The sequence below is a fragment of the Monodon monoceros genome, unplaced genomic scaffold (genome assembly GCF_005190385.1).
Source record: "Monodon monoceros isolate NGI ecotype Baffin Bay Population unplaced genomic scaffold, NGI_Narwhal_1 Super_Scaffold_14, whole genome shotgun sequence".
NCBI lineage: Eukaryota > Metazoa > Chordata > Mammalia > Artiodactyla > Monodontidae > Monodon > Monodon monoceros.
Window position 1 is genome coordinate 3,152,137 of NW_021703770.1, and position 16,486 is coordinate 3,168,622.

The 16,486-nt window shown below is 47.7% G+C and overlaps 1 protein-coding gene across 1 annotated transcript in view; it reads left to right on the plus strand.

Annotated features, from left to right (window-relative positions):
* FAM135B (family with sequence similarity 135 member B) overlaps window positions 1-16,486 on the plus strand; it is a 162,699-nt gene that overhangs the window by 75,639 nt on the left and 70,574 nt on the right. The window contains exons 4-6 of the mRNA XM_029222947.1: window positions 4,265-4,335; window positions 9,814-9,987; window positions 13,225-13,351. Coding sequence (XP_029078780.1) covers window positions 4,265-4,335; window positions 9,814-9,987; window positions 13,225-13,351 — 372 coding nt within the window. The remainder of the gene's footprint in view (window positions 1-4,264; window positions 4,336-9,813; window positions 9,988-13,224; window positions 13,352-16,486) is intronic.

The following is a 16,486-nucleotide window of genomic DNA, read 5'->3' on the forward strand; positions in this document are numbered from 1 at the left end:
CCAAAGTAGAGGAAAAACACAAAAGGGAGCTAAAGCCTGAGTTAAATGTAACAGGCCAGAATGCACACGCATAGTTCTGGACCTTTGCAGATGTTGGCCCACACATTCAGTGCTGAGCTTCCCAGCAGACAAGGCAGAGAAGATACAGTTATTAGCAACGAGATGCTTAATGTCCTGAAGAGGAAGAGGAACGTGTTACAGGAGATAATCTTTGTGGACAAGGTTGCATTTTTTTTTTTTTTTTTTTTTTTTGTGGTACGCGGGCCTCTCACTGTTGTGGCCTCTCCCGTCGCGGAGCACAGGCTCCGGACGCGCAGGCTCAGCGGCCATGGCTCACGGACCCAGCCGCTCCGCGGCATGTGGGATCTTCCCGGACCAGGGCACGAACCCTCGTCCCCTGCATCGGCAGGCGGACTCTCAACCACTGCGCCACCAGGGAAGCCCAAGGTTGCATTTTTTAATTGAAGTATAATTGATTTACAATGTTGTGTTAATTTCTAGTGTACAGCAAAGTGATTCAGTTATATATATATATTCTTTTTCATACTCCTTACCATTATGATTTATTACAGGAGATTGAATATAGTTCCCTGGACTATACAGTAGGACCTTGTTGTTTATCTATTTTATATATAGTAGCCTGCATCTGCTAATCCCAAACTCTCAGTTTACCCCTCCTCCACCCCCTTCCCTTTTGGTAACTGTAAGTTTGTTTTCTATGTCTGTGAGTCTGTTTCTGTTTTATAAATAAATTCACTTGAGTCATATTTTAGATTCTACATGTAAGTGATATCTTACGGTATTTGTCTTTCTCTGTCTGACTTACTTCACTTAGCATGATGATCCCTAGGTGCATTCATGTTGCTGCAAATGGCAATATTTCATTCTTTTTTATGGCTGAGTAACATTCCATTGTATATATGTACCACATCTTCTTTAGCCATTCACCTGTCGATGGACATTTAGATTGCTTCCATGTCTTGGCTATCGTGAATAGTGCTGCTATGAACATTGGGGTGCATGTATCTTTTCGAATAAGAGTTTTCTCCGGATATATGCCAAGGAGTGGGATGGTTGCATTTTTATGGGCTCCAAAAAGAAAAGCATTTCTCAAGGTATGATTCCTAGATGCACCATGTCCTAGTCCCCTGGCAGTACTTTTTTAAAATGCAGATTCTTAAGCCCAGCCCAGACCTAGCCCAGGCAGTCTGACTGCAAAGCCTGTGTTTGTGACCAGTATGCAGGCCTGGGGGTGGAGTTATTGGACGAAGGGGTCCCTTAGGTGGTCAGGCCCATAGTAAGTTGGAAATAAGTATAATAACTAATATTTGTTGAGAATGGGCTTTGTTCACACACTGTGTTAAGCCCTTTATGTGCATTTTCTTACATAGTCGCACAGTAGCAGTGATCTAAGGGGTAAGTGTAATCATTTCATCCCCATTTTACAGATGAAAAAACAAACAAACCTAGAGAGGTTGACTGGCCCAAGGTCACCAGATACTTAATAAATGGAGAGCCAAGCTTTGTACCCATGTAGCTTGACTTCCAAAACTGCTTTCTTATCTCCCCAGCTATGATGCAGCTCAGGAGAGAAGTTCATAAAGGAGGAGAAGATACAAGGGTCACTACTGTTAGGAGCAGAGTTGAAATCAGCTAGCGTGAGACTGTACAACCCACAACACAGATGAGACCCTGGGAAAAGGCTGAAGAAGTGAGGAACCCTTGACTGAATCTGGGCTTTGGAGCCCAGATTAAGCCTTGGAAGTGTCTTTCCTACAGCAAGTCTCAATTTCGTCATTTATAAGTGAGGCCAATATGTCTTAATTCACAGTTTTATCCACATTAAATAAGATAGTAAATGACAGTGGTAGCTGTCCTGTGTAGTATCTGCTACACAGTAACTCCTCTGTAATCCTAGCTGCTGTTCTTATTTCCACTACCATGTTAACCTGATGCCCGATGCTAAAAAAGTCATCTACCTGGGAGGTTGAGGTTAGCTGATGTAAGCCATTATATATAGGATGGATAAAGAGCAGAGGGAACTCTATTTGGTAACCTGTGATAAACCATGATGGAAAAGAAGATGAAAAAAGAATGTATATATATGTAGAACTGAATCACTTTGCTGTACAGCAGAAATTAACACAACACAGTAAATCAACTATACTCCAATTTTTAAAAATCGCCCTTGAAAGGAAGCAATCCTTTTAACGAAAATAAGGTAGGGCAATGGAAGGGCATGCGTGCGTGAGTGTGTGCGTGTGTGTGCGTGCACGTGTGAATGTGTGTGTTTGGAGGAAGGGGCAGGTAGCCAACAGCCAATGAAGAAAAATGAGTGGCTAGAGAAACCAGTGACTGCATTCTGGGGCATCTTGCAATTAAAGATTTATTGAGACATCAGTGAAGTCATAGCCAGGCTCCATCCAGCCACAGCTGATCTTGGGCCTGGATTTCTCTCCTTGTTCCAAAGAAATTGCAGCAAGTTTAAAACTGGAGCTGCCAGCGAATTTTTGTTAAGTAGGCAAATGCATGCTTGGAGGTGGTTAGGAGGACTTGCTCTGCCAGTCTTATTTCCTAGGAACTGGTGACAAGAGGCTGTGTTGCTTGGGTTGTGTGTATGAAGCCGGGTAAGTGATTATGCAAAACAAAGCTAGGAGAGGAAGTTATTCATAGCGCTTGGATTGAGCAAAATGTTAACTTTTAAATGCTTAAAAAATTTTTTTTAAACAAATTTTAAAACCCTGGGGAGCTAAAGATAAATTCCATCCATATGTCTCTGCCTGAGCTATGCTTCACCAGGAGCATGTTTCCAAAGAGGCCTTTGGGTAAGAGATTTCCATCCCTACAGAATGAGGATATTCTTGCAAAGAAATAAAAACCAAGGGGGATGCGTGGAGAAGAGCTTTATTTATCCTTTAAGATACACAAATACTTTCCGTGGGTGGGACCTTGTCCCTGGAGCTGGGGATCCAGAATGGATTAAGACTAGTCTCTCCCATAACGATACCAGATTACAGGGGATATTGGGTAAGAAAATGGCTCGGGGGGATTTAGCCACAGTCAGATGGATTTTGTCAGAGAGTCCCCTGAGCCCGACCCAAGTGGAGCTTCTGAATGCCAGCCCAGCACGGCCAGATCCATGGATTGTTTTTTCAGAAGCTGGAAACCTGCAATGGGAATGTGAAATTGCCTGATTTTTAAATGTTTTCTGCTTGTTCAAAACACTGTAAAAAATACGATCAGGACTAAGCAAAAGGTGTCTGCAGCTAACATTTGTCTCTTGGGCTTATAACGCAAAAGTTGTAAAGCTGAGACAATTTTATAGGAAGTGTTGAATGCTGAGATAGGAAAAAGAACAGGGTTTTGTGGGTCACAGAGGAGAAGGGGTCCATCCCGCGTGGCTGTGGGGAGGAGATTACGCCCTGTCACAGGCGTGCAGTACTTACCTGGGTTTCCTGTGTAGGGACATCAGCTAGATCCGGTACTTAGCAAGTGACTCTCCTGGAGGTGGGGATGAAGTGTTAAGTTTGGGAAAAGAAGAGCCGTGGGTTACCATCTTTTAGATGTACCTGAGAAGCTGGCAGGTAGAACAGATAGATTCCCATGCTAATGAATGAAAACTGTCTTTTTTTTTTGAAGCTAAGAATGGAAACAGTCATGGATAGGACATGAAATGCTAAAGTGTCTGAAAGCATAAATGGTTAGATGTAATGGATCTCAAGACAAAAGTGAAGGATATGCTTTTGTGTAAAGCTGGGCTGCCTTGGGAACTGACGACTTTTCTGAGCATCAGTTTCCGCCTCTATGAACCTGAAGGATAGCGTCAGCCCCTTGAAGGTGCCAGCGGTAACACCACCCCCAACGTTTTCCCATCTCTAGCCAAGTGGGGTTTCCTCTCTGCAAATTCACTGCTCCAACCTTTCCAAAGCAGGTGCCACAGAACACTTCACTCCTGCTTCAGAGGACTCCAGATCACATCTGTTCTGGAGATAAGGTGCTCAAAAGTCCTGCAATCTAGAAAACTCACTTAACGTTTTTTTCCTGCAAATTGGCTTTTCCCCAAATTTGACATAAATCCCTTCCTTCTACTGTCCATGTAATACAGGCACCGCATTCAACTAGAATTCCACAGAACATGCATGGAAATTCTGCTTTACACATAAGTGACATTAATTTTGCTGTGAGCTCCTTCTTCTAAACTTTGGGAAACCCGCCGGCTACATGTTTCATTTGGACCAGTCCTTAAACTTTGTTTCTCTTCTAGGTGGAAGAGGCACTAAGTGAAGTCGATTTCCAACTCAAGGTGGATTTGCACTTTACAGACAGTGAACAACAGTGAGTGTCCTTGGAATCCTTGAATCATGATCATAGAGTTTCCTTTGCCCAACACTTTTCCAGCCCTGAGGTATCCTGATGGCCATGACCTCAGGACATCCCTTAGAAACCCGGTTCTTGATCAGCTACAGGAACGAGGGCAAGAAATATCTATGTGGTCATTTAGAGCTGCATGTATTTTAGGCAGGTGGCTCAGAGGCTGCAGGCACAGAGAACTCCTGACTTCCTGCTCTATGAACTGGCACCTTCTTATATCTGAACCCGCCTCTGTACACTTGCAATGCAGTATTAATTAGCTCTTTAGATTAATGTCCATATGAGGCTGCACATCTCAAGGCCCCCTTCTGAATCAAAGGAGATCCTGCCGGGACCCTCATCTTTACACTGAATGTCTGCTATGATGTTTCAACTTTCTGAAAATTGAAAATCCATTGACGTACATTGAAAGTCCATCAGCTTCCTGCTTATCGGATTCAATAATTCTGTTCTTTCATGTCATGAATAGATAGTCCTTTTTTCAGGTATGAAAAAGTCCAGTCGAATGTATTACCAAAACTCCAAACTCTCATCCAATTTATAACTTCTTTTCATTGACACTGCGCCTTCGCTCCACTGCACCCCTGCTCCAGGCGTTCTCGGGGTAGGAAACTCCCGCTGCAGCAGCTGGGTATGGTGAGCAGCTTGATACAGCCCCCTGTCTTCCCCCTGGGGTGTGTGGGTCTTGCAGGGCCAGGCACAAGGAGGAGGGAGGAGATTGCAGGTGGGGCAGGGAGTCATACATGATGGGTTCAGTTGCAAGCAGGGCTCTTAACGGGGTAGATGCTCGATCACCGCTTTCTCTGCTCCTGGGGTGTTCTTGTGTCTTCCGTGGAGCTGTACCCGTTAGGCGGTCTCCCTCTCCCCCAGCCTCTGCTGTTCTTTGATATAATGATGCCTCCTATGGTTGCGTCATTCGCTCCTTGCAGGAAGCTCTTTCGGCAGATTCTTCTCCGAGGAATGCACATCTGGCTCTTGGATAATGGACACAAGCACTTTCGTCCTCATCTCACACTGGTGGGGACCCCCGCCCCAGTGCTGCTGACTCTTCTTTGGCCAATCCAGCCACCCTCAGCTTCTCTCCTGAGGGCCTTTGCAGGATAAGTCAGGCACCAGGGCCTGTGTTCCCCCAGGGGACACAGAGCATGCTCACGTGAAGACTCCCCTCATGAAGCTTAAGGTGAAAATGGAGGCCCTTCTTTTCCATCTGTTCTATTAGCAGAATCTCAGCACAGTCTGACCACTTTGGGGAAATTAATCCTCACTTCTGATCTCTACAGCCTCTTCAGCAAATGCTTCACCTTCTCCAGTGGAGAATGGGAGACTAGGTGGCCAAGGGGCTAGTGCTGGCGGAATGGTTGCCCGACCCCTTCAAATTTCAGAGTCACTGTTAGCGCTTTGGCTCCCTTCCCAAGGACTGTCCCATCCCCAAGATGTGTCTGATTATTATGGGAGTTTTCATAACACGGGGCATTGAATCAGAGGGATCTGAACCACAGGTGGACCACTACTAAAATGTCAGAAACCTGACTGTGTCTGTGCTTTGAGAATAGACATCTGCTGGTGTGTATGTACTGTAGATGGTCACGCCTCATCTCTGGGCTGGCCGGAGGATCTGTCCAAGGTCCTGCCGCTGCGTCTGGGCTCAACATCACAGATCCCTCACTCTTGGGGTCTTTATCTGGACCCCAAGCCCCTCTGGACACCTGCTTCTCTCATCACTTCTGCTTACCTCTTGGGGGGATGGTGGATGCTTGAGAAATCTTGTCTTCCTCACACCATCTCCAGGACTTATTGTTCTAGCACCATATTGAACTCAGAAGCCCCATAAGAGGCTGACCTTCTTTCTAAGCTATAAACTCAGAAATGAAGTCCTCGTCTCTATTGCTTTCATATTCCCTCTCAACTATTTAGGGTTTCTGTCATTCACTCATTTTATTAATTTTATTAACACCCCCTGTCCTATCTTCCTGTGCCCCTTCATTCAGAAGTATTCATCCATAGCTCCCTGGTAGACGTTTCCATTTGATCACAGAACCCTGCCATTGATCCCAAACCCAGCCTGGAAGTCACTCCCTACCCAGCTCTCCAGGCAGCGTCAATGATAAGTTATAGTGGACACAATAGATGTGACCTTCTTACCATCAAAACAGTAGTTAATGGAGAGGCTGTGTACAGGAGATTGGCCCAAACAAAGTGTATGGAGTTTCAGCAACAGGCTCTGTGCTCATTGACTGTGAGACACTGGGTGCATCCCTGCCCTTTTCTAAATCTCAGTAGCCTCATTTATAAAATGGGCATCATTATAGATTCTGTACTTCATAGGTCTGTTATGACGATTAAGAGAGGTGATACCTAAGCCAGGCCAAGGGCACGGATCAATGTCTTCTTCCTCTTCGTGGCTTCCTAGATGCAGGTGGGACCGGTTTCCACGTGTCACTTCCTCCCTATAGTACAAAGCACTTGACAACAATCAGAGCAGAGCGTTTCATGGAGTGTGCGGTTAGCTAACAGGAACAGGAAGCCAGAGGCTGGGGAAGAATTGAAAATGCCATATTTTTTCATTTTCATAAGTTGGGTTTAAGGGTGACAAGACATCTGTAGCACATCCTGGGGATAGACTTTTGGCTTTGAAACATGACCCAGGCAGTCAGCTTCTTTGTAACCATTTAGGCTTGAACAGAATCAAAATAGAGAAGCATGGCACCTAATGTCAGGGGCAGAAGGGCTCTTGATGTCCATCCCGTCCAGTGGTTCTCAATGTGGGTGGGACAGGGAATTTTGGCCATTTCTGGGGACATTTTAAATTGTTACACGGGGGGTGGGTGGGTGCTACTGGTTTCTAGTGAGTAGAGTCCAGGGATGCTGCTAAACATCCCACAATGCACAGGACTGCATCCCGGCTCCCCAGCAAAGCATCATTCAGTCTCCAATATCAATATCACTGAGGGTGAGAAACAGTGCTCTAGTGTAACCTCACATTTGAACCTGCTACTCTCCAAAGACCCATGAACATGTGCTTGCGCAGAGACAGGAGCTCACGTCTCCCCATTATATCCCATTCTGTCCCTGGACGCTTCTGCTTATCAGGAAATTCCTCTTTACTTCAAGGGACAAGTCATCCTTCTGTGCCTTCCTTCAGTTGCCCTCAAGTTCAGTCCTTGTAACCACGAATTAAAATTCTCAGTCTGGGGGCTTCCCTGGTGGCGCAGTGGTTGGGAGTCTGCCTGCCGATGCAGGGGACACGGGTTCGTGCCCCGGTCTGGGAGGATTCCACATGCCACGGAGCGGCTGGGCCCGTGAGCCATGGCCGCTGAGCCTGCATGTCCGGAGCCTGTGCTCCGCAATGGGAGAGGCCACAACAGTGAGAGGCCCGCGTACCGAAAAAAAAAAAAAAAAAATTCTCAGTCTGGATCGCAGTTCAGGTACACAAGTCATCTCTTCCCCTTCAGTTGAACACCAGGGCTCTTTCTCTGTGTTTTGCATTTTTTGTTTGTTTGATTTTTTTGCTGGTTTTAGTTCCTGTATAAGAACCCAGGCATTTTCCTCTCAGTGCTATCCAGTTTACCTCTATGTTTTTTTTTTCTAAATTGAGACCTCCCCCTCCCCCAGAACTGAGTTGTTTTTTTTTTAAACATCTTTATTGGAGTATAATTGCTTTACAATGGTGTGTTAGTTTCTACTGTATGACAGAGTGAATCAGCTATACATATACACATATCCCCATATCCCCTCCCTCCTGCATCTCCCTCCCACCCTCCCTATCCCACCCCTCTAGGTGGTCACAAAGCACCGAGCTGATCTCCCTGTGCTACGTGGCTGCTTCCCTCTAGCTCTCTAGTTTACATTTGGTATTTTATCTCCATTAATTAGCTCTACTCCTTTCAGGGCACAAAAGAGCTATCACCTCCCTCACTCTGAATTCTTTACTCCTACCTATTAAAGTGGCTTAAATTCTTGTTAACATTTTTGACATCTTTGCTACCCTGACACGTATTTCACCCCCTGTTGTTCAAGCCCTAAGGATAGTCCTATGATTTGCAGCAGCCTGTGTCTGAATGGATTCAAAGTAATTATGTGCAGTAGTTTAGAACAGACTGTGGAGTCAGACAGACCTGGGCCCAGCTTTTAGGTTTGGCCTTGTGACTTTGAACAAATCCGTTAACTCACGTTGGCTTTACCTCCTCATCAATAAACGGAATGACGTCAGTGGATACCTCACGTGATTGTCATGTGCATTAAGGGAAAAGACGCCATGCTCGGTTCACAGTAAGGCTGCAATAAACAGTTGTCAGAATGATAGTGAATATGAATGTTAATGACTTCCTGAGACTCAGGAGAGGACACTCTGTGCCCCCTCCCATCAGGCTTCTTCCTGTTAAGAGAGGAGGTCATCATTTGTGGGCTAGTTTGGAGTCACACTGGGCTCTGCTGATTTAGTTAACTCTTCTACCTGGCATTCATTTGCACCCAAGCTCTAAGCGAAGCCCATTGGGTGGGGTCTTGGGAGTTTGCTCCCCTCACTGTTTTCTCTCTGTGTCTCTTTTCCTCCTCTGTGGAGGAAGAAGCAGCTTCTCATCTGGACATCCTCTGAGCTCTCTGCTCTGCTCACAGAAGACGCTCCATCCAGGTTTCCCAAGGGGTCTGGTTCAGAGACGCCCAGAGAGCCTGAGTGACTGGTGTGCAGAGGAGGAGATGAGCCCTGGATGGCTTTCATTTAGACGAAGATCTGCCCCATTTTTACAACCAAAGACTCTGTTAGGCTCTGCTTACCAGCTGGCTTATCTCTTGGGAATCAGACACATAGCAGTTACAAAACGCTAGAGAGAAGGTAGAGGCGTCCTTGATGAAGTTGATCAGACTCTTTATTATTCTTTGGGGGTCATTCATTTATTCATTCAGTCACATATCCCTTTTAATAAGGAAATATTTTACTGACTTCTACAATATGCCAGATTCTAAGCTTGGTGTTAGGGATACAAAAATGAAGTAGTCACAGTTCTTGCCCTTAAGAGGTAGGAGTCTAGTAGAAAACACAGAGGTACAAAGGAAGTGCTGTGCTGGGCATCTGTGGGGGAAATACAAGAGCAAGCAGGGAATGGGGGTCTGGGAGGGCTTCCCCGTTGAGCCTGGAAAAGTGTCTGGGCATCTTTGCATCACTGACAGATGAGCTCCATGTCGGTAATAGCAGAGTGTGAGCCCCGGCTCTGCTGCATAGCAGCTGTGTGACGTCCCACGAGTTCTCTTCCCTCTCTGAGCCTCGGTTGCTTCATTTGCCCATCACGGGGAAAACAATTTCTACCTAACAGAGTATTTGCAGGAATTGGGTAAGCCGAGGCAGGCACAGTGCTTGTGCGTGGGCGAGGTTGCCTTGTGGACCCACCTGGCTGGCAGCAGGGACAACCTGCCACCACTCATGTGAGTCACTCGCTTGCCTTCCAGGCTGCGGGACATGGCCGGGGTCCCCGTGATCAGCAGCCGTGCTCTGGGCCTGCACTTCCACCCCCGGAGAGGCCTGCATCACCAGGTCCCCGTCATGTTCGACTATTTCCACCTGTCGGTGATCTCGGTGACCATCCACGCTGCCCTGGTGGCCCTGCAACAGCCCCTGATCAGGTATGAGGTTGCGAGCCCTGCTGTTACGGGGAGGCGGAGGGGCGTGCCTTGGGTTTCTTGTTACACTTGAGTCTCCCGTGTGGCTGAGATGCTGAGAGTTGGCCAGGAGAGATCAGCTCAGGCCAGAGGAGCTTCCCCCAGGCTGCAGGTTTAGGCTCTGAGCCCTCACTGCAGGGCAGTGGAGAGATGGGCAGGGATGTTGGAGTGGGTGCCCCTGGAGTCAGGAGGACACCGGCAGGGAACCTTGGTGCTGAATGGGTGAGACCTGCTGCCTTCACCTGAACTGGCTTTTTTCTAACCCTGTCTTATTTGAAAAGTCACCTAACATCCCTGAGACACACAGTCTTCATCCCTAAACCAGGGACGCTCGTGGGTCCCGTCCATTTAAGGTTTTAGTGACTCTCACACGAGGACAGTGCCAGGCGCATGATTTTCTGCCCCTTCCTCCAGTAACTATTTGTTCAACGATAGGACCACCTGAGTGGCCCTGTGCTCGCCCTTCAGTGAATTGTCCCGGAGCATCTCCGTGGTCCCACGAAGCACTGAGGTTCTCTGAATGACTTAAGCAGAGGGACAGAGCCGACAGCAATGAGCACATTGTACTGTGCCCGGGTGTCTTCCTCCAAGCACCTGGAATCACCAGATGTGGACATCAGCTCACTTCAAACCTCCCACATGCATGGGGGCATGGGTTGCACACGTGGGCAAAGGGATATTCGGGGATGCAATCTTGCAGCATGGAGTTTCTGGAAGGGAGCTTTCCCAATGTCCCTTTTCAGTGCTGGGGGTTGAAATGCATGTGGTGGAGACTCCGGTCCCCACTCACTGTTGGGTAGGGGTCCCGATCCCCTGCTGGGGTCAAAGAGAAGGAAATGAGACCTTGGCCGGGCTATGTGACCAGATGTGCTTCTGCCAGTCGCTGTGCCTGTCTGCTTGCTGAGCTCCGTCCCGGGCTCTGCTCGCTAATGGGGCTATTTTAGACACTCTGCATAGAAAGTTTAACCTCCTGACAGAAACACTGCTTTACAGGTTTGTCTGCAACCACCTTGCTGGAGAGCAGTGCAGATAGAAATTCACCATGAGAGATTAGGCTTCTCCAGGGATGGGGGTAAAAATAGAACTGCCTTCTGTTCTCTGGATTTTGCAGGAAGCATTTCTATGAGTTCGTTCACGGTGGCTGGGAACACTGTAAGGTTATGGGAAATACCTGTCAAGTAGGGCAAGCTCCAGTTTTTCCAGAAAAGCAGTTTCAGCGGCAACTGTTAAATCCAGCCAGGAAGAAGCAGGTGTGACATGAAAATTTAGCCGCAAAAGATCCTTCACCTTCCCTGAAACAGACTGAGGTCTGTTCAACTCTCAATGTTTAACTCTCAGATGGGTACAGTTTGATTTCACTTGAGAGCTTCAGCTACTCAAGGCCACACCGAAGACAAATAGCGAGTTATTCTAGTGACTAACTTACAGTCGGTCCCCTGAACGTGCCATGAGCATTGCTGCTCTTATACATATTCTGCATTTCTTCTGCAATGTTCCTTTTACCCATTTTCTAGCTAAACTGTAGACTTGCTTCGAATCTCAGTTCTAAACAAATGGGAGAAATGATTTTATTAGAGTTGATTGTATTTGTGGTATTTTCAAAATAGCTATATAAATATAATGGTTATATTAGATTTTATTATTTTTGTGGTATTATTGCCAATAACTTCTAGCATTTATTGAATCATTACTACTTGCCAGACATGGTATTTAAAGGCGTATGTGGCTAAGCTCATGGAATCCTCAAACAGCCCCACTGTTAAGGTGCTGGTATCAATTCTTCTGACTTACGAGGAAACAGAGGCACTGGGAAGTTTAAAACTTTCCCCACGGAGCTGACAGATGCTGCTTCTGGGATTTCAACCCTGGCAGCCCAGCTCTACTGGTTGCCTCTTAACCACTTGGCGATACATACTCTGCTTAAGTATCACCTCTAGCTGTTCATCCCTTTCACCCAGCTTGGTTTGTAAACTTCCCTTCTGTTCTCACTGGCCTGAGTTTACCCGCATTGTATATATTACATCTGCCTCCCTCTCTAGACCCAAATGTCTTTACACTGAGGACCATGCCTTAACCATCTTGCCACCCAAGTACCTCACACACTGCCTGGCATATAGCATTAGCCCGATAAGTATTTGAATAAATGAGTTAAACCAAATTACAACGTTAGCTTTATTTCCCCATCAAGCTTTTACTCTGGAAGGTGTAAATTCAATCCTTCCACAAATATTTCTTGAGCACCTAGGATGGAGGTAATGCCATCTGAGGCTTTGTATTATCAAGACCCTCTTGGCCATCGGAGACTTTTACTCTTCCTGGGGGAATTAGACATGCCCGTAAAAAAATGTTCACAATATGACATGACAATTAACCATTAGGGTGTTTAATAGAAGGGATCTGAAAGAAAGGGAAAAGAGGTTTAAGTAGACTTTACCGATAGATCCATTGGTGAAAATCGAAAAGGTTGAGGGAGAGAGAAATGATCATAAACCCAAATGAGGTGAATTCAGCTCACGCAGACTTTTCGAATCTCCTCTGATCCGAAAGTTGACGATTGCAGACATACTTTGCCGGTGGATCTTGTGATGACTTGCAGCGCTGGGCAGGGTCTGTGTTTTTGTCTGGGAACAGGTACAGTGTTTCTAAGTAGCATCGATGCAGTGAGGGTCTTTGACATCCACGATCCTATGAGACTCCCACGTGGGTCGTGGAGGTGGGTATCGTTTTACGCTCTTCCACAGAAGAACAGAGGTTCAGGGAGGGGTTGGGGGTCGAGGGATCGCGCTCGGGTTATGCCAATGAAAGGAGAGGGGAGGGCTCAGACCAGGTCAGGTGGGGGCTCCCCTTGGCCTCTGGCCAGAAGCCCGTCCCACCTGCCCAGGTGGTTAAGTAACTTCTGCCTCAGTGAGTCTCAGCAGGCAGGTTGTGGGCATTTAGGGGGCGTTTCTCTGTGCCCATAGTGGGATGTGTGTCATCCTTGGCCTCCAGGCTCACATGCCACTTGCACCCACTTGTCACGGCAGCATCAGAAAGTCCCACCCAAGCATCCCTCGAGGGTGAGCTACTTCTTCGAAATGGCTTATCTCATAGGCTCCCCGATAACAGCATCAAGGGGCTGAATTAATGGCCCCATCACTTTCTTCACATCCTTTTAGAAAAAATTATATAAATTTGCAATTCTTTCTATTCCCTTCTTTTCAGTTTTACTCGTCCAGGAAGAGGCTCCTGGCTTGGGAAAGGCGGCCCAGATACAGGACCAGAACAGTCTAGCCTTTCCCTGGAAAACCTGGTCTTTGGAGCTGGATACTGCAAGCCGACTTCCTCAGAGGTAATGTCTGCCTGGGGGCAGAGGCCTTCACTTTGCAGGCTGCGTCTGTTCTATGAGATTTCGGCTCCTTTCCAATGTCTCTGGTAGAGATTCCTTGCTCCCTGCATCCCTTCCTCTCATCGATGCATCCATCCCTTCTTTGATGGCTGCTGCATTCATCAAACGTATTCCCAGTGCCAGGCCCCAGGGTTGATGCAGGGAGTAGCGTCTTCATATGGCACCTCTTCCATATGGTAACTCGAAGGAGATGGTTCCGTGGAGGTCATGGGATGTGCTGTGAGGGGCATCCCCCGGACCGTGTGGAACCTCAAAAGCCCATTCACATTAAGCTCATTTCAAAACCTGGCTCGATCCTTCATCTGCTTACTTCTCTGAGCCTCAGTTTTCCCACCTGTAGAGTGGGGTTGCTAATAGTTAATAACCTCACAGGATAATATGTGTATTCGTTGCTGTAATGGATAAAAAGTGCTTAGACCAGTACTTGGTACTCAGTAGGTGCTCAGTAAATATGCGTACCCTGTCCTTCCCCTTGGTCCTTCTTCCTAAGAAACACCTGTTGTTACACTTCTGTGATGCACAGGGCTGTAGGCATCTACAGCATTACTCTGTATTTCTTTTGAGCCAATACACGATTGCTGTTATTAGGGGCCTGCTCAGAAATAACCGGATTGTATTTGTCTGGGCTCACCAGAGAAGTAGAATCAATAAGAGGTGATAGATAGATAGATACGAGACATTTATGCATCTCCCTTCTATATTATAAGAAATTGTCTCATGCTATCATGGAGGATGAAAAGTCCCACGATGTGACATCTGCATCCTAGAGACGTGGGAGAGACAATGGTGTAAACTCCTATCTGAGTCTGAGTTTTTTTGTTCGTTTGTTTTGTTTTTAAACATTTATTTATTTATTTATTTTGGCTGCATCGGGTCTCAGTTGCGGCATGCGGGATCCTTGTTGCGGCACACGGGCTCTCTAGTTGGGGCCTGTGGGCTTAGTTGCCCCGTGGCATGTGGGATCTTAGTTCCCTGACCAGAGATCAAACCTGCGTCCCCTGTTTTGGAAGGCGGATTCTGAACCACTGGACCACCAGGGAAGTCCCTGAGTCTGAGTTTTAAGGCAGGAGAAAACCTATGTCCCAGTGCAAAGACAGGAAGAGAGAGAAACCCTCTCTCACTCAGCCTTTTTGTTCTGCTCAGACCTTCAATGGATTGCATGTTGCCCACCCACACTGGGGAGGGCGATCTGCTTTACTCATTCTGCTCTTTGAAACGTTCATCTCATCCAGAAACAGCCTCACAGACACACCCAGAACGATTTTTAACCAAATATCTGGTGTCCTAGTCATGTTGACACACACAGTTAACCGTCATACAACTCGTGTCGTAATTGGGAAAATTTGCCCACTCAGCCGGCCCCCAAAAGAGATGCTGCATGTCCCTGTGCAGCCAAGCCCTGTCCTCAGACGTTCCAGCACATCAGGTCCTACACTCAGCTGGCTCTCCTGTGACATCACCTTTCCCAGCTCTGAGCCCAACCAGGAAGCCTGGCCGCAAAAGCGGCCCCGTCAAGTCTCCATCTTGTCCTGGCGGCTGTGTCACGTGTTCTCAGGAGTGGAGCTTAGAAGAAAATTGCCAAGACCCTCCTGAGGGACAGGGGACCTGAACCCAGGACTGGGCTCTGTGCCCAGGAGGGCACAGACTTTAGAGCCAAAGAGAACTGCTGTGCAGGTGGACTCCTGTAGATGCAGGACCTCCGGCAACCACCGAGCCTTAGGAACCAGCGTCCTGAGCATTGGCAAAGGACCTGGGGACAGTAGCAAGGGAGAGGAAAGCAGAGACCCAGCCAGCAGGGGTGGGCATTTCCTTATTACCTTGTGCGCATGGACGGCTTCAGGGCTCCAGGATGGGATGGGGAGGGATGGAAGCCAGGGACTTCCTGCTCCCTCTGTATCCCCAAGGCCAGGCGCAGACCCTTCCTCATCAGGGGCTGCTGTGTGCCCCCCCTAGGTCACCCCCGACCCCTGCCGCAGGTCAGTCCCTGCTCCAGACCTGCCGGAGCTTGACTGAAGGCTTTGTTGGGACCAAATCACAGCCCAGCTTCTCCGTCTGTACAGTCCTACTTCTCATTCCTCTGGCTCCAAGAGCCTCCCCAGTAGATCCACGTGAAAATCTCCAGTTCAGACTCGGTTTTCCAGGGAACATGGTTTGGAACATCAGGGGTCATAGATCAGTTCAAAGCATCTTTTGACACTTACATCCCAAGACAAGGGCCTTTGCTGGGGCCACAGGAGCATATGGGGATGATGGTGATCTGGTGTCTGCCCTGAAGGGACTCTCTGTTCCTTCCTGTTTGCACAGCCTCTCATGCCTCATTCACTTGCCACCACCTCCGTGAAGCACTCTCTGATTTCCTAGCAAGAAATTCCCTCTCCCAAATGTTTTCACCACAGTCAACTCTAGGCATCTCCTCCACTGGGCTCCGAGTGGTTGGGGACAGAGGCCATTGCCTTTAGCTCCACACCTTCAGGGCCCAGCACCATGCCTGGCACACATAGTGGGTGCTCAGGAAATGTGTGTTGGGCGAATGATTGATCCAAGTGCATGGTCGTGTTTATATAGAACTCTGAGCGGCGAGAGGGCTGAGCCGCAAGGTGTTCCTTGCCTTAACACGGCAGCAGACAGACGGCGGCGGGAGGGCAGGAGAGTGAGACACCTCCATGGACATGTGGGCGCCAAGCAGGACTGCCCTTGGCAGAAACCCTGGACCTGGCATGGGGTGGGGTAGGGAACACTGTAGACCCTTTCAGCCTATCTGATTCGGTGACATCTGAAGAGAAGATGTGGCAGTGATGTGGCAGAGAGAAGCTTCTGGTTTCGAATACCTGCTCTGCTCAGTGCTTTGTGCCGTGGACGACCCTATTCGCCCTGTAAAAACTCAGGCTGCTCAACTCTAAAATGGGATAATACCTATAGTTTAGAAGGGATTTTAGGCCTTAGTCTGTGTAGAAACAGTATAGAAATAGACCCATAGCGGGCACACAGTACAGCAGAATTTTTTTCCCCATTCTTTTCTTAGCTGTTCTGGGGGATGTGTGTCAAAGAAGATGTACCTGACTTTTACCAGAGTCAGAT